This window comes from Halichoeres trimaculatus, unplaced genomic scaffold, assembly GCF_033239565.1.
Source record: "Halichoeres trimaculatus isolate MK-OKI-2021-1 unplaced genomic scaffold, fHalTri1.1 fHalTri1_scaffold_19, whole genome shotgun sequence".
NCBI classification, from domain to species: Eukaryota; Metazoa; Chordata; class Actinopteri; order Labriformes; family Labridae; genus Halichoeres; species Halichoeres trimaculatus.
Genome location: NW_027437197.1, coordinates 24,346,017 through 24,369,894, shown reverse-complemented (window position 1 = coordinate 24,369,894; position 23,878 = coordinate 24,346,017). Strand labels below are relative to the sequence as shown.

Sequence of the window (23,878 nt, the reverse complement as noted above, 5' to 3'; positions counted from 1 at the left end):
ATAGTTATACGATTTGAAACATGACAACAAGCAAACGTAGTACCCAGCTATATGTAGTGCTATCGGCAGCCCGGTGCTCCAACAAATATGTAGTCTATTAACATGTCTGTAATTTTTAATGTTAGTGAATCCTGGTTATGTCCTGCCAGTCATCAACCAATCAGAGCTAACGTAACCTCACTCTTCATTTTATTGATAGACTCTCAAGTTTGAACAGACCACTGCAGAATAACTGCTGACTGTGGGTTGGGATCAACATTAGCACAAACAGTTTAGCTCCTGTGTTAGCCTTTAGCTCGTGCTCTATCTCTCTCCTGTTTATCTTTCTTCTGCTCTTCTGTCCTTTTTCTCTCCGACAGTTAGGCTCCAGTGTCCACCATCACTACAAAATTAATCACAGAAGGCAGAGAAAATCACAGATTAACTTTCCCAGCTGGCGTGGTGTTGTCATGGAGACCTTGACTTGCTGGAATCAATCCTGTCCTGCTCGACCTGATCGAGAGCTAAGAAGTAGCATTTTAAAATCACCTGTAACCTGTAATGTTGGCGCTGGTAATCTCATTTTAAAGTGTGGATTACATCAGGTTTATATCTAGTGCAGAGCATTTTTCAAGATCACTTCCAAACTCTTCAAAGCCTCTTTAAAGTAAAAAAGGTCATTCTTACTTTCTAAAAACAGTTGGGAAGGGGATGACAAAACACTTAGATAGTTGTTATTCTCAAAAAGAAAAAAATAACTGGAGTGACATCTGCCAACAGTTCCAGTTAATTTGTGTATTTTTTTTTTTTTTTTCAATCAAAAGAATTGGGTCTGTCGTAAAGATGGGAGGAGGTTCATGACTCTTTCTTTGTTGAACCGTTTTTCAATACTATTTATCAGAAAAAAATAAAGAATGGAGGATTTTTTTCAACAATGGCACAGTTGTAATATTGAAAAGGCTGACAATCAGTATGGATGGCTGACATTTTCTGGACTTCAGGTAGAACTACAAAGGTTTGAACTGAACCATCTAAATATAATCCAGTAACCACCGTCTTCTCTGGATCTTAACCTTTTTAGGATGGACTCAGGCAAAGAAGAAAACTTTGAGTCCAAATAAGCTGAAATTCTTTTTGGAAACCAAGGACGTCATGTTGGCTATATCATAGAAGAGCAAGCCTGCATGGCTTGTCACTAGCGCACAATTCAAAAACAGATACACTGAGCAAAATCAGCAGTCTTTATCAACAGGAGGCATCAAAATCAACACACACTCAAACTCTACACACTAAATATGTGTGTTTCTAGATGTTTAAATTGCTCCAACAACACAGACACAGTTGAGCATGGAACTGTAAAATTGGGACATTATGGCTGAGTGAATTTCTGATTCACAAACTGGAGAATAAGACATGTAGTCTCTCCCAAAATCCCCTGCACCATTTGAGAGGTGAGGGGATTTCCCTCTATTTTATCACAGGTATTCTATAGCCTGACTGTGAGCTCAGAGAAATAAAGTCATTAAATAAATGAAAATGTGGTGGAATTCAAATGTGTATTGATGTAAAAATGAGGGTTAATGAAAGAATAAAGAGTATATTAGACAAAAGTTTTACACTGAAAGAAAAAAAGCAGACATCCTCTGGTGAGAATTAACATCAAGATATGTAGTTGCACCAACAGTTGGCGCCATGCATGAGGATTCAGCAGCTCCATATAGTGTCAGGTATGCAGGGAAGTTTTGGTTAAGCTGCCAAACACCCCACTGATGCCAGAAAAAGCAGCGATACAGGGATGGGAGGGGAGTTGTTGCTTTTTTGTGTCCATCAGCACGGCCTGCTGACAGGGAGGGACAGTAACTAGAGGGTCTGGCAGGACGCAAACACAATCTCTGACTTCCAACCGTTCCTTCAAACCAAGTCCAGGCTTTCAACATCTGCCTTTGCACATCCTGTCCCCTTTTATTTCCTTTCATTTAGACAGACAACTTTAATGTTGGCTAGCTTTGAATCCAGCGGAAATCAGGTCTGTGTGAAGATACTGGTTGAAAAGGGGAGAGGGGGAATTCGTAGAATTAACAGAGGATGTTCTGGAGAGAAGTTGAAAAGAAGCGGACGGAAGGAAGGGAGGGAAGGGGTGGGGGGATATTGGTCTTACATTCTTTGGTGTTGCGTGGTGCGTTTTGGCAGGAATGGCAGACCATTGCGTAGAGGTTCCTGGGTCTGGTCTCCAGCATGTAATACCTGGGTGACATAAAGAAGCACAAGTTAAAACCAGTGAATGCACTAGCTGTGGTCATTTTTATCAATAACACAATAGATTCCTCCGAAAAAGTCTTCAAAGGTCTGTGTGTGTGTGACTGCCCTGCCTGTCAGACATTGCACCTAGATGGGGCATAACTATGAGAAAGCTGCTCAGGTGAAAAGTTTGTCTGAGTAGAGAAATGTGTGTAATTGATGCCCTGAAGGCACTAAACACAGCTCAGTTCATATTATCCCCCTGAGTCATGACGCGTCTATTAGAGGTGGGAAGAGGAGGTCTGTCAGTGGCTTGTAGAGGTATTAAATCATTTAAGCTTGAGAACATGAGCAGAATGTACTCATACTGTATGCAGCGTGCAGGTTATTAACTGATGCATTCATGTATCTGGATTCAGTCCAAGAAACTGGTTCAATCTTGTGCTCATCAGCAGAATGAGAAATGCAAGAATTAATATTTCTTTTCTGGAATTTGTTGGACAGAGGGCATTACTGACATTAGTCGCTATAATTTAACTACAAGTGTCTGCACAATCAGGAATGTGTTCTTATGAGTGCTGAGCAAATTTATTCTGACTCATGTCATAATGTCAGAAATCTGTACAACACACCACTGATCATGAATAAATGGTTAATTGAATGCAAAATTGTTTATTATAATCTTCTACTCAGTATAAAACCCTTAACTAGCCCTCACCCTGGGCTATAATACAAAAATGTGTCAAAATGTAAACTAAGCTTTACATCCAGAGAAATTACGAAAGCATATTGTCACTACTCCAGGAAAAAGTTTAGAGGTTTAGAAGATCACATTATAACCTGGAAAGACTTTGTTGGAACAAGGTGTTTTTCATGTTAGAGTAAGATATTTGCATGTTATCTTGTTATGTTAATTTGAAAGTTTTCTTGTTACTACCTCGCCATCTTCTGGCTTCGAGTCTCACACACACTGTCCTAAAAATGACTTATAACCAGGCATGTGTTTGTTTTGGAAAAAAATCTCTTTGTTCAAGACAACTTTTTACTGGATACAACGCAATGAGGTGAGGTATTTATCAGTGCAGGTACATAGCGCTGTTGTTTGAAGTGTGACAACAAGCTAATGTTGTAAGTTTGTAATGTGCGTTGGTAGCTGGCTAATTGTAGTGCTACTAGCAGTCGGTGCTAAGACATATCCGTAGGATAACGTGACAACAATCAAACTGTCAGTTCTTTAAGTAGCTGATAAGGTATTTATCAGCAGAGTTAGGTAGCTCTGTTATTTAAAACATGACAACAAGCAAACGTAAGTTTGTATGTCAATAGCCTGCTACATGTAGCCCTACAGACAGCCTGATGCTGTAAGACGTATCCATAGGCTAACATGACAACAATCAAGCTGTATGTTCGTACAGTAGTTTAGTAGTTGTCCATAAGTAGCGCTGGCAGCCCAGTGCTCTAAGACATGTCTGTAATGTGTAACGTTAGTGAATCCTGGTTATGTGCTGCCAGTCATCTACCAATCAGAGCTAACGTAACCTCACTTTTCATTTTATTGATAGACTCTCAAGTTTGAACAGACCACTGCAGAATAACTGCTGACTGTGGGTTGGAATCAACATTAGCACAAACAGTTTAGCTCCTGTGTTAGCCTTTAGCTCGTGCTCTATCTCTCTCCTGTTTATATTTCTGCTGCTCTTCTGTCCTTTTTCTGTCTGACAGTCAGGCTCCAGTGTCCACCATCACTACAAAATTAATCACAGAAATTGTTTTCAGCAGAAAAAAACACAGATCTCTCTTCTCACGGCTAAACTTTGTCAGCCAGCTTGGTGTTGTCATAGAGACTTAGACATGTCATAAATCCATCCAGTTCTGCTCAACCCAATTAGGAAACTAAGATGTATCGTTTAAAAGTTACCTGTAACCTGTAGTATTGGTGCTGATAATTTTATTTTAAAGTGTGTATTATGAATAGGCATATGTCTAGAAGGGAGACTTTTTCAAGATCACTCCTCACAGCCCCTTTAAGAACATTTTGTTGTTAAAACAAAAAGCCTTCAATTCATTTTGCCTTTTTTTTTTAAATGTGATAACATTGTCTTAAGTAAATGTAAAACTCATGTACAACAATTAAACTTATTTTTAGTGAGGAATTGAAGAACTGATAGCAAAAATCAAGGTATATGTCATAGTGGCATGGTTTGATTAAATTGTACTATGAGACAGCAGTTCACCACCGTTTTACAGAAATATCAACAGTGGTGCATCCATGTTTGGATGAGGACACTGGTTTATCACAAAGGGCAAAGTGCCAGTTAACAGGGGGGAGTCTACCATAGTTGAAATCTTATCTCGGAAAGTGATATCATGACATCAACATGTTTCACAGTTTCACATTATAGTGTCATAATTTTGTATGTTGTTATAAAGTGAAAGTATATTTATATAACCTGAAAACCCATTGATTTAACAGGAAACTTTCACATCATATCATCAAACTCATCACAAAAATACTTGAGGTTAATCAAGGAACAAGAGCCGAGTGAAACAAGGACAGCAGAGATGACGACAGAGACGATTTTCAATCGCAGATATTAAATAAAATAAAGAATTAAAAAAATCCTCTGCGAACATTTCTGTGTAAATTATCCATCGCTCATCAGAGCTTTACAAACAACCTAACAACACGCTGTATGTTGTAACTGTAGATCCAGTGTTGAAACAATAAGTCAATTCCTCTAGAGAGGCAAAAGGAGGGGGTGATGGATGATGGGAAGGACGAAGGGGGAAGAGGAGCAGAGGGTCTGGTATCATTTAAAGATCCCTTATTGGCTTGTTTTTTTTAAGTGACAGGAGATGCATCTGCAGCTGTCATGTGCAAATGAAGCTGAGGATTTAGTGTGTGATGAAAACAAAGGAATGCAGAGTTTTTTTTATGAACAAAACATGGCGGTTATGTGAACTCATGTTAAAGAAGGTGGGGACATAATAGATGCAATACATCACTTGAATGAACATAAACATTTCTATAAAACATTGATCTCTATAACTTGCACTCATGTGTTTATACACTGCATTTTACTGAACAGCAAAAGTTCTTAACTTTTCTTGCTCAGCTTTTGTCAGAACACAAACACCAAAAACATCATGCAGAAACACTGGAAGTCGCGTTTACACCCAGCCATAAAAACAGACTTCTGGGGCATTAAAAACATTTTTATAGCCTGGTTGAAAAAAAAAAAGACCTGGATCTGAAACACTAATTTCACTATCAGCACACACTGCATGAGGGGTGATTTTTTTTTCTAACTCAGCAGTTTAGGAATGTTAGGATCATCTGATTGTCCAATCAGAGACACAGCTCAGCTCATGTGATGCTGCAGAGGCTACGTCCATGTTTTATACAGTCTATGCTCTTAACATAAAGGTTCTTTAGCTGAATTGACTATTTTTTCTGTTAAGTTTTGTTAATATGTTCCAACATTTTTTGGTTTGCTTAACTTTTCGCCTTTTTTTAGTTTGTTTTCTGATTTATTTATTTATTTATTTTTTGTGTGTGTATCAAAAAAGAAGATTGAGCAGCTCTTGTAAGTTAGTTCTGGGTGGGCAAATCCAGCTGCACTGATTTTCACTTAGCATGCAATAGTCTCAAAATCAAATAACAAAAATAACCTCCAGTTTTAGCTGCTTTATTAAGCTGCAAGACACCCAGCCAAGTATCCACCTGCAAGTTTTGCCTAAAAGGTTTAAGAGAGGGGTGCTCAACATTTTTCAGACCAAGGACTATGTATATAGGTGCATGTGTAAATTCAGTATTAAGCTATTCTGGGGAACCCGACTGAGCCAGTATGAAGCGTGTGGCTTTGAGGTAGAGTCAGCGCCTCACAATCGGAAGGTTGGGGTTTGAGTCCAGATTCTGCAATTATATGCTGAAGTGTCCTTATGTTATGTTATGTTATGTTATGTTATGTTATGTTATGTTATGTTATGTTATGTTATGTTATGTTATGTTATGTTATGTTATGTTATGTTATGTTATGTTATGTTATGTTATGTTATGTTATGTTATGTTATGTTATGTTATGTTATGTTATGTTATGTTATGTTATGTTATGTTATGTTATGTTATGTTATGTTATGTTATGTTATGTTATGTTATGTTATGTTATGTTATGTTATGTTATGTTATGTTATGTTATGTTATGTTATGTTATGTTATGTTATGTTATGTTATGTTATGTTATGTTATGTTATGTTATGTTATGTTATGTTATGTTATGTTATGTTATGTTATGTTATGTTATGTTATGTTATGTTATGTTATGTTATGTTATGTTATGTTATGTTATGTTATGTTATGTTATATGTTAAAACTGACCATCTACTATCAGAGTGTGAATGTAGTGTGGATGGGTGAAAGAGACCAGCAGTGTAAAGCGCTTTGAGTGGTCAGAGAGACTAGAGAAGCACTACATAAGCACTGGTCCATTTACCATTTCCCATTAACATGTGGCAGAGTGATTGGCAGAGCAGCAGTAGAGGCAGGTCATCCTCTGTCTTACGGAGCTGGAAGTTAATGCTGAGTGAACCTGTGTCAGTTTGAGAGAGCTGCTGATGCTGATGCTGAATGTGTTCATTTCTGACTAAAGGATAATAGCCTTGGCCTCCACCTCTCCATTGACATGTGTTAAAAGACAATAAAATGGAGAAAAAAATGAAATATTTGGGAAAAAATATTTTAAACTATAAAAAATTGCCTGATCAACCAAAATTGTCATGGACCCCTGCTGAAGACCTCTGGTGTAAGATATTATCTTATCACTCCTTAATTGCAACCATAGACTGTTTATTCAATGGACTTAGTCACTCGTCTGTTTCTGAAATGGACTTCTGAAGCAAAACGACTATCGCGGCCATATTGGAAGTGACGGGGGCTTTGAGATTGGTCAAGCTCCCGATCTTGATTTCCTCTAAACTTTTAGAATTGATAATAAATTGCTTCTTTTTTTAAAGCCTTTTATGGCCTTGCTCCTCCCTATCTGACAGATTAAGTGTGTGTTCGGAACCCCAGTAGGGCCTTCGGTCCTCAAATCAGCTCTTGCTGGAAGTCCCCAGAGCAAAGACCAAACACCGGGGTGATCTGGCTTCTCAGTCCCTGGGCCCAGACTTTGGAATAAGCTTCCCCCTTGAATAATGCACCACTACTGACTTTGGGCTTTTTAGATAAAGGCTTAAAACCCACTTATTCAGACTGGCTTTTACATGCAGTAATGGGATGAGATATTCTTGCCATAGTAACTGAACTTTATTGTATTTTATTTTAGTGAATTTGAATTGTTGGTCCCTGATGTTGATTTTGATGGAAAGCACTTTTGCCACCTTGTGTGTTGATAAGGGCTCTACAAATTCAAGTTGATTGATTGAGTGTCATTCCATAAATGCATGTCTTTTTGCTCATTCCATAAATACATGTCTTTTTGCTCATTCCATAAATACATGTCTTTTTGCTCATTCCATAAATACATGTCTTTTTGCTCATTCAATAAATACATGTCTTTTTGCTCATTCAATAAATACATGTCTTTTTGCTCATTCAATAAATACATGTCTTTTTGCTCATTCAATAAATACATGTCTTTTTGCTCACCGTCCCAGTATCCACTGTAAATTTTTATTGTCAAGAACCAATCTTTGTATATATCTCGCTCCTATATAAATATGTAAATAGTAATATTTTTCTACTTTTCTATATTTCTTATACTTCTTTATATTTCTTCAAATTTCTAATTTTATATTCTATTAACGTATTCTCTTTTTATAGTTATCACATTACTGCACTTTGTTTTTTCGTGAGCTGCTGTGACAAAACAATTTCCTCCAAGGGGGATCAATAAAGAATATTCTATTCTATTCTATTCTATTCTATTCTATTCTATTCTATTCTATTGATTGACTGATTGATTAAACTGCCGAGTTAGAAAAAAATTCACCCCCTGTACAGTGTGTGCCTATAGTGAAGTTAGTGATTAAGACAGTTGACGTTTTTTGAATTAGAGTCTAAATATGTTATTTTCTGATGTGAAAACAGCTTTTTTGGCTTAGTGTGTATGTGACTTCCAGGGGAGCCAGCCTCAAGCGAACACACAAGAAAAAGCAAATTTTAGCACTTCAGCATTGTCTCATATTCTTAAACCAGAGGTTGCTGCTTGATTTCAACATGTAGAATTAAAACAGAGAGGGGGCCTAAATTCTAGTCACAAACAATGTCTGCAGCTGTTCACCTTTAGAAGCAAAGCTTTAATTTTTCATTGTCAGTATACTAATAAAATTTTCCATTTGATCATTTATATTGGCACACATTTTTGTTCGAATACATCACTGTTTTTCTGACCTCATTTATGTATAACAACTTCCATTTCATTACGGCCCCTACTTTGCCAACATAACAACCTAAATGCAGACTGATCATCTGTCCTTGAGTTATTTGCTGATCACACACATATCAGGGATGCTAGCTGGCTCACATCCGCGCAATACCTGCTGATCCCCTGACAGCTAAGCTAACGTCCAGTAGCATATTTTAGTAGCTGCTCATTTGCCTTTGTCATTGCATTGTGTGAAAGTGTGTGTGTGAGAAAGAGAGTTGTGTGTACCCTGGTAAACACGGCCCACACTCAGCGTCACTCTCAGGAGTCCCCGCTAAGCGTACGGTGGCTTTGTAGAGGGCATCGCAGTCTTTATGTCGTCTGCAGATCTCATACTTTCCTTTGGAGTACTTCCCCTGCTGGCACGGCACGCAGGCAAAGTCTTCATCCTTCACACCATATCCACAGGTCTGTGAAAAACACACACACGAACAGATACGCACACACACATGTTCAGTTAGTGTCTCTCTCCTGCAGTGCATTTGTTATAATTTAATTTTAAATGAACTCATCCTTAGATCAACATGATGATTTACAACTGTGCTGTGGACAAACACACTCAGAAAAGAACACCACACACACTCAGAAACACACATCTGGTTTAATCCCCGTCCTGAGCTAATGCAGCATTGTGGTTTGGAGATGACAAAAGGAAATTTGTGATTGGCCACAGAGGTCCCTGTGTGTGTTTTTGTAAGTCAGTACAGCTCTCCGCGCCTGGTAGTGTTTAAGATGACCAACTCATCATTCCCTCCTGATGCCATCGATCTCCTCCCTTCTCCCCATGTGAGGTTCTCACAGCAGGGTGGCCGAACACAAGGCCACACACACATTCGCTGAAACACACTTTCTCTCTCTACTTTGCTTACGTTCTTTCATCTTCCGTTTCGCTCCTACTTTCATCTGTCTATTAAAACAAGCCTCTGCCTCGTTGCTTTGGGCTACGGCAGCCCGACTCTCTGAGACATCTAATATTTCTCCTCTTCTCTGTTTGACGTCCTCAAGTCTCCGCTCAATTGTTTGATAAAAAAAAAAAAAAAAAAAACATCACTGAGCTATCAGCAGGATCTTGTCGCTTTGGGTTAAAGTTCCCTTTGGATCTTTTGAACAACATGGCTCCGCTTCTGCATTTAAAAGACTTCCAGGCTGGTTGAAAGCTTCTTTCTTTTCAAAGCAAATCTGTCACCTCTTTGAATCCTATATCACAGAGGTAAGAAGGATGGGAAAACCTTCACTAAGAGCAAATCATTTGGGTCTTTATTTTGAGATTTTAGAATGCTGGAAAAGTGGTAGAAGAAAACGGGGTGACGACACACAAAGAGAAGATCTTAAACAGAATCCAAAAAGAAAATCTAAAGTTTGTTATCTGACTTAAAAGTTCAATACCCAATTTTGCACATCCTCATCTCTTAGTTTCTTTTATCACTCAAAATAACACAGTGACAGGAAATAAAAGTCAATGCTTTGGTTTTCTGTTCATATAAACTAGCATCAAAATGTAACTCAGTTACATCAGACCCAACCTGGACTCACTTCCAAAGGATCCTCAGATGTCTTTCTGTTCAGTGTGATCTGTTAAAGTTTTTGCATGTGAATATAACTGTCCATGTTTTCTATCTGAAGAAGAGCCCTTTGGTTATCATATGATTAAAAGGGTGTCAGGAACTGCACACATGCAGCAAAAGGACAAGGGAACAAAGTAACGTGAATTACAGACTGTAGCACCCAAAGACGCAAAGAAAGCTCTGATCTCACTGATTAAACGCATTTCTCTATCGTGTTTGTGTAGATCTGAAGAAAGTAATAGTAGCATCATAATGGTGTGATTACTCAGATTTTACAGATGGTGGTAAAGTTTTTACAACATCAGATTTAAACATACATTTTCTTAGAGGATAAAAACAAGTAAATAAAAAAGGGACTATTCCTTGAGATACTTTCTGTATTTGTTTGTTTTTAGTGACTTGTTAACTCTATCTACTTCTCTTTTTTTTTCTCTTTTTTTATTTGGTCCAAATATGTCTTGGTGCCTTGTCATTTATCTTGTTTGCTCCTGATATATCTACATCTCCAATATTTGTGAACCTTTTACTTATCAATTTTTTTTTTTATGTTTGTAAGATTGTGACCATGATGTGGCGAGAGGAAGGGAAGGGAATGTGTTTGCATGTGAGTGTATTCATAAGTATTTGTAGGGTGTGGGGGGTGTATGTTTTGGGAATTATGTTATATGCACTTTATCACCGTTTAAAGATGTTTATATCATTGTTCTACTCCTGTCTTGCATGTACTAACCCTTAAAGAAATGTGCAATTACTGACCTATTACTACATGTGTCACCGGTTGAAAAAAAAAAAGTAAAAAGATTTTGGAGAATTAATAAAAGGGGGGGGGGGTTAAGATTGCATCTTTCATTTATGGAATAAAAATACCTGTATGTTAAAATGATATATTTTGAATTGTTTATTTTACATATTTTAATTATAGAGCCAGAAGTAAACTGTGGACTTTAATCCCCCCCCAAAAAAATGAAATGACTGAAGTAAAAAACAAAACCCCACTTCTGAAAACATGTGTAGCTCCTGAGTAAATGATAGGCTCTATTTGTCTTTCTGCTCACCCTTCAGGGCTGCTGTCTCACTGATAGGGTGTGGCATCCCAAGGTGCCCACTCATGCATTCCCCTGCACTCTGTTGTTTTTGGCTGTTGCAGTCTGACAGAGGCTAAATCACTGTGACTACTGAAAGTCAATCACAGAAATGCATGCCACATTGATGTCAATGAGGGTGATAAACCAGAAAACATTGTTCATTTGAATTAAGGCACCCTTCACTGTGCAGCTATGTGTGCTGTCCTGTGTGAGTGTTGTGTGGGTGGTCTGAACAGATGACTCATGGGAGGTTCCTGACCCTGATTAGTAGCAATGATTCCTTTAAAATGTACTCCTAAGGTATAGAAAGGAACTTTTTCATTACAATGACAAAGAGAATGATCCAAACGACCTGTTGTGTGAACGTCTTACCATACGCGGCTCTTGTCCCGGCTGGCACTGAGGGCAGGCCTGGCAGCTGTTGCTGGTCTGGTTGTAGAACTCATACTCTCCACAGCTGGAATACTCAGCACTAGCAAACATGCAACACATCTGCATGGAAACACAAAGAAAGATCATTAAACTTTAACATTTTCTTATCTCTTCAAACAAAAATATCGTCCACACAAACTTTACAGTTGTACTTATGGGTTCGTCAGTCATGTGTTGATTGATGGTTCATGAGTTCATCATTTCTTTCCCCTACATTCATTTGACCTTTTGGTTTGTGTGGGTTAGTTTTCTACACATAAACATCAAACTACAGTGAAAAAGAGGGATTTGAACAATCTTGAAGTCTGATATTATCTTTGGTGATTTGTACTGGCCTCAGCAAAGACAGGAAGTGAGCTCACTGTCACATTATTGAACCTAATAATCTGAACACAAAGAAGGGGTTTGGTTTCTTCAAACATGCTGAATGAGTTTTTACAATTCTCTTTGTACATGTGTTGATTTGATTGACATTATCTTTTTACTGTTATATGTCAAAAAATACAGTGTACTTATCTTGCATTGTAAATACAGAGCTTGAATACAAATGTTTTGACGTACTGAATAGAAGGACCAAAATGATGCCTGAAATTGAGCAAAATTTTTCAACCCCATTGGCAGACATTTTTCAACTCTTTACTAGTTTCAATTTTGCATATTTCTTATTTTTCTAAATCTTGAAATAATAAGATTTTCTGGTTATATCTGGTGAATGTGGCTTTATTAAGTCTCATAAGGCAGGTATTAGAAAAAACAAAACACAAACACTTGCTAGGACTTCAGTTTCTGCTGTGTACAACATGAATTTTCAAACTTTCCACTGAATATAACTATATATATATATATATATATATATATATATATATATATATATATGTATATGTGTATATGTATATGTATATATATATATATATATATATATATATATATATATATATATATATATATATATATATATATATATATATACACACATATATATATATATATATATATATATATATATATATATATATATATATATATATATATATATATATATACATATACATATACACACATATATATATATATATATATATATATATATATATATATATATATATATATATATATATATATATATATATATATATATATATATATATATATATATATATAATAGAATAGAAAATACTTTATTTATCCTCGAGGGGAAATTCAGGAGTCACAGCAGCATTTAAGAAAACAAAAGTAAGAAAGAGTATAGAAAGTGCAAAAAGGTCCATAAGAAATTAGATGACGACTTCCTGTCCACCACTCTCCAGCCGTTTTCAAATTTGTGTATCAGTTATATGTTTCCAACAATTGAAGGAATGGCAACAATGCATAAAACAAAACCCAATTATTCTTGGGGTATTTTATTGATGAAATCCCCAAAAATGCTGTGTTTGAAATTATTCATACCCTTTTCAATTGACTTTATTCAATAGTCAATTATATAGCCTTTATTTTTTCTGACTGCTTCCAGACAATTCTTGTACGTGTCCACAAGCTCCCTGCATTTCTCCTATGGGATGTTGGCCCATCAAGCATTTATTTAATCACTACATGCAAAAATAACAAGATTTAGCAAGGGTATGAATATATATATATGTATATATATATATATATATATATATATATATATATATATATATATATATATATATATATATATATATATATATATATATATATATATATATATATATATACATATATATATATATATACACACATATATATATTAGTTTTATCAAATCATATTTTTCCTACTGTAGAGAAACAATTGAGCCATACGTCATCCTCTGTGCTTATTTGTCCTTGTGTCAACATTTGAAGTCAATTTTGACTCTCACTCAACATCTGCACCAGCAGCAGAGATAAATGAGCGCTCTGGACAATGGCTCATTCATACAATAAAAAAAAAAACACATCATAAGTTGAACCGCCAAAAACAAACAGCAAAGAAAACAAACATTCCCCTCAACAACTTCTTCTGTAATTCTCTGAAAGTCAAAATAAGCCATTGCCAGACGAGTTTGTGTGTAAGAGAGACGCATCAGCCTGCATGTCTGTGCACTGTGCAGGTATCTCTCTGTGTGTGTGTGTGTGTGTGTGTGTGTGTGTGTGTGTGTGTGTGTGTGTGTGTGTGTGTGTGTGTGTGTGTGTGTATGTGTGTGGCATTGTGTCATTGTGGTTTACTGTAATACGTAGCAGCTGGTATTTATAGCTTAACCAGCACACTTTGTTCTTTTCCAAACAAACTAACTGACTTTTAAAAAATCATCTGCAGTCCAGAAACTAATGGAGGCAAAAAAAAAAAAATCAAGAGCATGACTAATTCTCTCCATCTCCTCTCTTTTGTTTTAATAACATCTCCCTTTCTGTCTCCTCTTCATCAGAACCATCTCATGACAGCAGAGACAGGATGCTGCTTCCCTAGATATACAAATGTATTCTTCCTGTGTGTATGAGTATGTCCTTGGTTTGTTTGCAAGGAGATGATTCCTTTTGGTCCAAGTAATGTGTTTGTAATCTACACCAGACTCAAACAAACTCAGCTTTACCTCCAACAACTGTGAATACAGTAAAGAATGATTAACACACTCCCTGTACAGTAAGTCCTTCTCTGCACCCCTCACTTTTAACACTTTCTGGTCAAGACTAGGCACTGATCTTTTCTGGTAATCCTTCCACATATTTTCCACAGCAGACACACTCACACAACTTGAAATGGTAAGTCTCATTTAAGTGAGGGGGCATTTTGGTAGATGGTGAAGTAAAACAGGTCTGTCATACTGATGACTGTCTTTGGGTTGAGGTCTTTACAAGACACAATAATAATGATAATTATAATAATAATACATTTTATTTATAAAAGCGCTTTTCTCAATACTCAAAGACGCTTTACAGTGGATAAAACAGAATATATAACAACACACAATAATAAAACACGAATGAAAAGAAACCAAGTGGATTTAAAAGACAATCAGACATTAAAAGCTTTTTTAAAAAGGTGGGTTTTTGTTAGTGTTTTGAAGGTGGGAAGGTCGGGACAGATACGGATATGAAGTGGTAGGGCATTCCAGAGAGTGGGGGCGGCGACAGAAAAGGCTCGGTCACCCCAGGTTCGGTGCTTGGTGGCAGGTGGTAGGGAGAGGAGGTGTGCTTCAGCAGATCGGAGGTTACGGGGGGGCGTGTAGTGGTGGAGCAGGTCGTTGATGTAGGGAGGAGCCTGGTTATGGAGGGCTTTGTAGGTCAGGAGGAGGATTTTGAAATGAATTTGAAATTTGATGGGGAGCCAGTGAAGGTTTTGGAGGACAGGGGTGATGTGGTCTCGGGAGCGGGTGTGCGTGAGCAGGCAGGCGGCAGAGTTTTGAATATATTGCAGTTTGTTGAGTTGTTTTGAAGGGAGACCGTAGAAAATGCTGTTACAGTAATCGAGTCTAGACGTGATGAATGCATGTATAAGAATTTCAGCGGTGGGAATGGAGAGGAATGGATGGAGACGGGCGATATTTTTCAAATGGAAGAAGGCAGTTTTAGTGAGTTGATTTATGTGATGTTCTAGAGTGAGATGAGAGTCAAAAATGATGCCGAGGTTATGGACATGAGAGGATGGTGTGAGGGAAGCATTGCCAATTGAGAGGTTGAAGCTGTTGGTGGGTTTGGTGAGGGATTTGGGGCCAATGATTAAGAGGTCGGATTTGTCATAATTGAGTTGAAGGTAATTGGCTTGCATCAAGGATTTTATTTCTGTTAGACAGTTGGTCAGGGTGGAAAGGGTTGGAGCAGTGATGGAATTTGTGTAAATGTAAAGTTGGATGTCATCAGCGTAGCAGTGGAAGTGGAGACCATGACGACGGATTATTTTGCCAATGGGGAGGATATAGAGAATAAAGAGGAGGGGGCCAAGCACCGAGCCCTGGGCACAATAGGGGTGTTTGCACAGTATAAACAGAATATGAACACCCACTATACCTGAACACTTTGCAGGATAGACCTAGACCTATTGGTCACACCTAAGCATTAGCAGTTTTTACAATGGAATAAGCCTGTAAAGAGTGTGGGTTACAGTTTGCTTATCAGCAATACACGTTTCTTGAAGGGAAAAGATGTCAAAGGGAAAGTTTGTTTGTTTGTTTTGTTTTGGGGAGGGGTTGTATGTATTACCTACAGGGGCCCCAGTGAGCTTGGCCCCTTTGTTTAGCTGGATTATCAAAATGGTATCTAAAGCCGTGTTTCCACCAAGCAGTTCAGTTCAGTCCATCTCGGTACAGTACGCACTTTGTGGCGTTTCCTTAGACTAAAACCAGGACCAGTTACCCAAATTACTGACCTGTTCTGTCCCACTTCTGTTGGGATGCAATACATACCAACCCCAGAAGGTGGTGCTAGAAACACTGCAGTCCACTGATTAGACAAAATAGTTGTCACCTCCCCAAAGCTTGATTGTTCTTTGTAACAAAGAGCCACATGCCAATCACAAAGAAGACAAGTTGCTGGATGTCTTCTATCCAGGGGTGGATACCTTTCACATTAAAAACAGTATGTACCAATGGCCAGTACCTGGTTATCAGTATTGGTACACAGAAGCACCAATTTTTGGTGGTTTTGTGTGTGTTTATGTGGCAATAAATGTTAATTAAATAATAAAATCTCAAAGTTTTTCAATTGAACATAGCAACTTGCAGTGCTGTATTTATGTCCAGTATGGAAAATCGCCTTCTCTTCCACTTCCACATAGACACAAGGATGCATTTAGGTACCTAAACATGGTACCTTTTAATTTTACATAAATCAGTACTTGGTATTACAGACAGAATCTGGCCAGTACCTATAGAAGTAACTAAATCTCTACTTCCATCATTGCTCTTTGTTTACTGTGTTGCATTTTTCTTTCGCTTTGGATTTATTAGTGGGGTAAACTGTTATGCTGCCATTGAGTAACTGACGTGGCTATCTGCACCTGGCTTACACACCACCTACCAAGAAGGGCACTGTTGGCTGTGGAAACACAAACAGGATCAGGTTTTACTGATCCAACTCGTACCAAACTGTACTTAAGACATCAACCACTACAGATGAGGTCAACACTTTACTTTACTTTACTTTACTTTATTAAGGATCCCCATTAGCACTTGCCAAGAGCGTGGCTATTCTTCCTGGGGTCCTATACACCCAACCAGACATACAAAACATACACATCACTCATACAGCATACATAGACAAAGGTTCACTTACAGAAGTTAGAACATTCAAAGAAAATTACATTACAATTGAATAGTCCAACAATTCATACCCATTTATTGGAAAAGGGTTAAATTATACCTCAATAATGCCTTATTAGAACAAGTCATTACAGTTCGTGAAATATTGGTAGATGCTGCTTTACCATCATTTTGAAAGCCTCTTTCGTATTGGCTTGAATGACATACCTTGGTAAAGAATTTCAGCTCTGTACATCACTGTTTTCTGTATAACTGATGATCTGACTTTGGGCAGATTAAACCTTCCTTCCATATCATTCCTTGTTCCATAACCATGATGGGCACTGTGTTCTAATAACCTTTTATATAATTATATAAATATAACAGACTGTGTTACTCTTATGTTTCTAAGAAAGTTTACTGCACAATAAGTGGACGTTTGACAAACCGTCAACCATCTCAGGCTGTCATGCATGTCTTTAACATTAGTTCTGTAGGAGCATTTTAATGCACAGCGTGCGGCTTTGTTTTACACCACTTGTAATTTCTTCAGATCACTCTTTGAGGAACTGGACCAAATTACAAAACAATAATCCAGTTGTGACAGAACTAACGCATTTAAGATCTGTCTAATAACATCTGTGGGCAAACCCTTAGAAATTCTCCTTGTTACTGAAACAGCCCTTCCCATTTTGCTCACAGTATTATCAACATGATTGGTCTAAGAAAAAGTCTGATTTAAGGTGATACCCAAGAGTTTTGTCTCTTTCACTTGCTCAGTATGAGTATTGTCAATCTTCAAGTTCAGCTTTGGCTCAGATATCTGCTGATGCTTTGTTCCAATTATATGTCTTGCCAGGTCTGCCTTCTGGGGGGCATAGCTATGGGCAGGGTAGGAGTTATTTGGGAGATCCTTATGCAATAACCTCATCATCTCGTATGGAGATCTCGTGCAATTTTTATTATGGACCATTTTGAGCAGTTTCCGGACTGATTTAGGGATTTCTACAAAATATTAATATGAAGTGATTTAAAACCAGCACACATTTACTATGGGCATCCACTACCGTTACTGTACACCCATGTCTTAAGCATGGAAAAGCATGAAACCCCTATTTGATGAACACCAACCCAGTTCTAATGTTGGTACATAAATAAACTCTGTTTAGAGCAGCTAACAAAACATAATGTGATGGGGTGAAATGTCAGCCCTGTCAGTTTGCTGTGAGGGTCTGAGCCATAAAACTGCTGAATTTGACTGTTATTAATCTGCTAACTTGTTTTTTGAGTTTGCTTCATGCTGCTTCATTAAGTTTTTGAATTAACTTGTATTTGCATTTTTTAATATTCAGACACACACAATAGAGTTAGAAAAAAAAGGATGAATAAAAAGTAGATGATGAGAAATCTAGTCTTTTTTGTGTAACTCTGAAGCATCTCTCATTAGACCCTTTCTTTCCAAACTCACATCCTCAGTCTGTGATGCAGGGCTCTGTGGGATCTCTTACACACCTTTCCAAAGCTCTCTTTAAGACGACTTCTTGTGACAAGTGAAGCCAGTTTCATGTGTAAACTGTCACAGGTCCCTTTTAACACCTCCAGACACAGAAGAAGCTGAACATCCTGTGGACCTTTTTTTTGTCAGTGTTCCACAGCTACGCTCACTTAGCACACAACTGTGCACAAATAAACACACTGATACTGTCTCAGTGTTTTTAATCTTTATCGCTCAAGGCTATAGAATACTCATACAACACTTGTCATTGTCTAAACTCTACTGTGATCAGGTTAAATGGTCTACCATTGCTCCTTAAAGAGCATCAACTGCTAATGCAGTAAACTGATACCCGGACTTAATCCTTTCCCTGTCTTGACTTCCTGTGTCAGACTGTGTGAGCACACAGTAGCTGATCACAGAGGAGGCAGAGAGCTAAAAGCTGTTGGGAACACTGCCAGAAGGTAACAAAACAAAGATTAGCCACACTGATTAGATTATAAAGGTATCTGCTCTCTGCACCTGTAGCAGAGATGAAAAAAAGGGGGGATTAAAAACTTACCAATAATGAGAGAAAGATGGACTTCTGACTTCTCCTCTCTGACATGTTTGCGTCTTCTTCCTGGGAACAAGGGACGACAAAGAAGAATTGTCTTTTCTTGTAGAGCAAATGTTTTGTGTTATCAAAATCGTCTTACAAAACAGCAAAGTCATGAATGCAAGTGCTTCTGCCAACAGTAGTTCTGTCAGTGGGCATGGAGTGTGTATGCCAGAGTGTGTATGCGAGAGTGTGTGTGTGTGTGTGTGTGTGTGTGTGTGTGTGTGGTGTGTGTGTGTGTGTGTGTGTGTGTGTGTGTGTGTGTGTGTGTGTGTGTGTGTGTGTGTGGCCTAGATGAGTTCACTGTCCCGTTGCCATCACGTCATCGCCCATAAACAAGTAATAGCAGCAGAACAGCCTGTGGCATATTTCAGTCTCATAACTGTAAGAACACATCACAGTTGGCTGGCCTCTGATCCAATAAAGAACAGTGATATCACTTAATAACATTTAATTATATGAGCATTTGTATATTACACACTAATTGCTACTATGCCCAGTTATGGCTATTCACAACAATTTACCTAAACTTGGGCCCTGTTTACACAACATTTCATCCAAAAATGCTAAAATCCAGTGAAAAAAAAATGTGTTTACACAGAAACACTGAGGGACTGAAAACACTGTAGTAAGCATGCCAGGCCTGTAGGTGGAGTTATAATTGTCTTGTCCAGAAGCAGCTTTTGGTAGATCTCCACTGAAGGAGAGCTGGGCCAATCACCTGGTGTATTGGTGAATGCTAAGAGCAGGGGTGCGTTCGAATAACTCCTTCCTAACTCCTTTGCTTTCGACTTTACCTTAACTCCGATGGAAAATGTCACAGGGTCAAGGAAAGGAGGGAGTAAGAGGAAAGGAAAAGAGAACTGCGGTAAAAGAGGAATTTGACTGCACTTTCACTTTGACGTCATATTTATGCGACGATGGCTTCTTGTGACGCTGTAAGCCATGACAAACTACAATTTTCCAAAAAAGAGAACTACAACAGCCGTCCTTGAGATCTGCTTTACCTCACTGGGATGTTTTGTGACCTATTAACATCAACAATAGGTGTCTTTTCTATGACCATGCATTGTCTTTTCTGCTCACATGAAACAAGTAGCACACTTGTTTGATATTGATCAACATTATGGGTAATTATGGAGAAAAGTAAATTCTGAAAGTAACTGCTTTATGAATAATAACATGAAATTATTTATCTGTCCACCAATAAATTAAATATTAAAGATATGAACAGAAGGTTATCTTTGAGGCATATATTTTTCTTTATGCCTGCCCAAATGTTTACTCTGTATTCTCAACATATCTTCATTGTCCGTCAAAACTAAAACGTAAACAAAGTACATAAAGTGACGTATTTATATACGTCAGCTGCTGCAATGCATTATGGGGCGTCCTTTCTCCTTTCCTTTCGTAAAGGATGGTCCAGTGTTTCCTAAGCTTAAGGAGCTAATAAAGGAAGCAACAACCTTCCTTTCCTTAACGTTTGGAGAATTCGAACAGCCTCTATCATGGCTGATGCTGAAATACTTCCATGTCATTCCTTCAGTAAGGAAGGTTCCTTACCAAAAAGGAGTTTTCTAACGCACCCCAGCAACAGTTGCACATTTCGTTAAAGACAGTCAGCAGATTCAGCAGATTCAGCAGATTCAGCAGATTCAGCAGTATGCGCCAGTATGCTTTAATAGGATTTTTACTAGTGTTTTTTGTTCAGTTTTTTTTTTTTTAGTTTAGTTTAGTTACAATAAAAACCTTTTTTGTTTATCTGCTTTGGGTCCTTCACCTCCTTTTTGTTCCCTGTTTTTACGGATTCATGACAAATAGAGCACCACTACTATTGATTAGTAATGACTCAAAACCACAGAACCATCAGTGTCTTTCACAATACTTACAATAGATGTAATCGTTTTTAGCAAAGTAGTGCTACAGATAACCCATCCCAGTAGGTGGCAGTAATGCACCTAAAACTGAGTACCATAAACGCTAAATGAAGATTAAACTTATTTGCACTGGGCATTGTGGGAACTGGAATGCAAGGTTTTACCCAGTTCAGTATAACATCTGGGTATTTTTGCCATACTGCAGGTTTTGAAATTTTGCTCTTTTTCACATATGACATACTGCTTTTTGGCTAAGTCAGTTCGTACTGCGAGCAAAGTAGGCAGTTTTGAACACAGCCAATATTTCTATGGCCATCGCCTTCGCTGGGCTTCCTTACTCTGCTTCTGAATTCAATGGGTGATGTCATTACAGCTGCCAATGGTTTACACAAGTTATGGCTTACTTTGAAATCCTTATCATCTTCTTTAAAGGTAGGGTCTTCCCTGCAAACCTTAACGTTGTCAACTTTTAAGGGAATAATTCTGCTTAATTTTCTCCTACAGGCCTCTATACATGTGTGTCTGTGTCTGTGTCTGTGTCTGTGTCTGTGTCTGTGTCTGTGTTTGCGTTAACCCCCTCCCCTGCCTGGATGTTGATGTTTTGGTCACAGTGTGCCCAGTGAGCAAGCGACTTTAAGTGCCCATAACAGTAAGTGGAAAAAGCTGTCCTAAGAGGCTACAATAGTGGACGTAGTACAGACCAAGAAAGCTTTATTCCTAAATGAGGGTGGGGCTTGGCTTGATTTTCACTCACTTTTGGGCACTTGGAGAGCAGCACGAGAAAAAGAGTGATGCAAGTTAGCTTTCTGCTAACCAGATATTTGTCGGATACCTGTGATTAGCTTGTGCTACCATGCCAAGTCAGGTGCATGGCTCCTGAGTCACGTAGAAATGCAATGCTGCAGTTAGTTGCTGGGCTAGTGAGTGTGTTTACTTAGCTTTGGTTAAAAGTTGTAGGTGTGTGCTGCCGCTGGCACTGAGCCAAGAAGGAGGAGCCCAGTTTGCATGTTGTGTTTACAAACAATTAACAAAAATCCCAGCAGACCTCACCTTTAACACCAGGGATAACATTCAGTTTAAAGTGAGTTTCTGAGCTGCCTTCACATCACAGCCCCGCTTAACTTCCTCGCTTTCCAATTTACATAATTGTTCACTGAAGCTTGGCTGCAATGAAATGTGTTGAACATAAAAACATTTAAGTGATCGCAGACACAGCAATGATGTAAATGCCAAAGTGGATGCTGACTGCTTAAATCTAATACAGCACATAACAAGATCAGAACTTACAAAACGCTCATTGTTGTTTGTGTGTGCTTTTGTTGATGTTGATAGAGACACTTCATAAAGTCTGTGTGTAACTCTCCCCGTCAGGCCAAAATTAACAAATTTATGTGATAGTGGGAGTCTGTCTTGTAAAGTATTATTGCTTGTTTACTTCTCTGTACATGTGCAAGATTATTGTTGTAATTAAAAGGATGTGTGTTGGCTTGGGTCTTGGAACAAGTAATGAAACAAAACAAACAATCTGCTTTAGTTTTAATGTCTTAACTAAGACAGCACAGGAAACGAAATAAATCATCCAAATTTTATGACACAACAGAGTTTAAAAAGCATGCCAATACGTGTTTATACTGTCTTTAACCCCATCTCGCAGGATGATAGTCTTCTTCTCTCTCTGTATGTGTGTGTGTGTGTGTGTGTTGAGACCACACACACATGCATTCATGGCGGTGCAGATAAGAGCACACACTGAATGGAAGTTTCTTCTGTTTGCTTCCTGAAGCTCAGAAGCTTCCACAAACACTGTGGGAATTGCTGCGCATTAGGTAGCAACCTCAAATTATCCGCGGCGTCTTCTGAACAAAGATTCCTGAGGTAAGGTTTAGTCCTCTTAACTAGAGATGGGTACCTTTCACATATGAAACGATGCGGCACCAATGCCCAGTACCCGGCAATCAGTATCAGTACTCAATGGTTCCAATTTTCGGAACTTTTGTGTGTGTTTATGTGGAAGCAAATATGCATTCATTTAATAACAAAGTCTCAAACTTTTTTAATTTCACAAATTTATTTCTTATTGTTTAAACTTGCCATGTTGTGTTCATGTTCAGCATGGAAAATTATCTACTCTTCTACTCCCTCACAGTCACAAGGATGTGTTTAGGTACCTCAACATGGTACCTTTTGATTTTGCACGAATCGGTACCATAGATTGTATAACTAATGGACGTAGTCTCCCCAATGTTGCCAATCTGTTTCTGAAACAGATTTTTGAAGCAGATCCACTATAGTGGCTGTATTGGAAGTGGAAAAGGCTTCACAGCTATAGGATCCCTGCCAGTCATGTGACCTGAGCCTCTGATTGGGCAAATTCACAATCTTAATATCCTCAAAACTGCCTAATGTATAGTGTGTGCTGATAAAGAATCAGCAATTCAGACAGGAGGTGTTTTTTGAACCAGGCTGTAAATATGTTAATTTCTGCTTTTTTTCAGAGCAGTGGCAATTGCTCTAAGACTGCAAGGGAAGCTCAGCTTCCCCTAAAATGTCCCTAAAAAAAGTGGTGATATATTCTGCTGTGTGTACATTTCATTGACAAAATATGAGCTAGAAATTCTTCATCTTTTGTTCAGAATCAGCTCCTATCACAGGTAACTGGCTCCACCTCCTTCTCATTCATCTCTGTAGCGTCTCAGCGCTTTAACACAGTCGGACGCTGAGCGTCTTCTGACTTCAGCGGGGAAGTGTAGGGTGGGTTGTTCCACTGTGGAAACTGGACAGTCACTGGATAAACACTGGGCTTTGTCCCGCCCTCGGACGCTCAGCATCTCTGGGGGTCTATGAGGCAGTGGGCTGGCCTGGACGCTGGGCTTCTGCATCATGATTGGATGATCTGTCTGAGGCCGATTACCTTTTTGATTGACAGTGAAATGAGCCAATCAGCGATCTT

General features: G+C 38.2%; 1 protein-coding gene across 2 annotated transcripts in view; it reads right to left on the bottom strand.

Annotated features, from left to right (window-relative positions):
- Positions 1 to 23,878, bottom strand: part of edar (ectodysplasin A receptor) — a 61,446-nt gene that overhangs the window by 21,823 nt on the left and 15,745 nt on the right. For both annotated transcript variants that reach the window (XM_074694872.1, XM_074694873.1), the window contains exons 2-5: positions 19,016 to 19,075; positions 11,665 to 11,784; positions 8,871 to 9,052; positions 2,138 to 2,223 (exon numbers count right to left, since the gene is read on the bottom strand). In XM_074694872.1, the coding sequence (XP_074550973.1) occupies positions 2,138 to 2,223; positions 8,871 to 9,052; positions 11,665 to 11,784; positions 19,016 to 19,060 (433 nt within the window). In that variant the 5' untranslated portion in view covers positions 19,061 to 19,075. The remainder of the gene's footprint in view (positions 1 to 2,137; positions 2,224 to 8,870; positions 9,053 to 11,664; positions 11,785 to 19,015; positions 19,076 to 23,878) is intronic.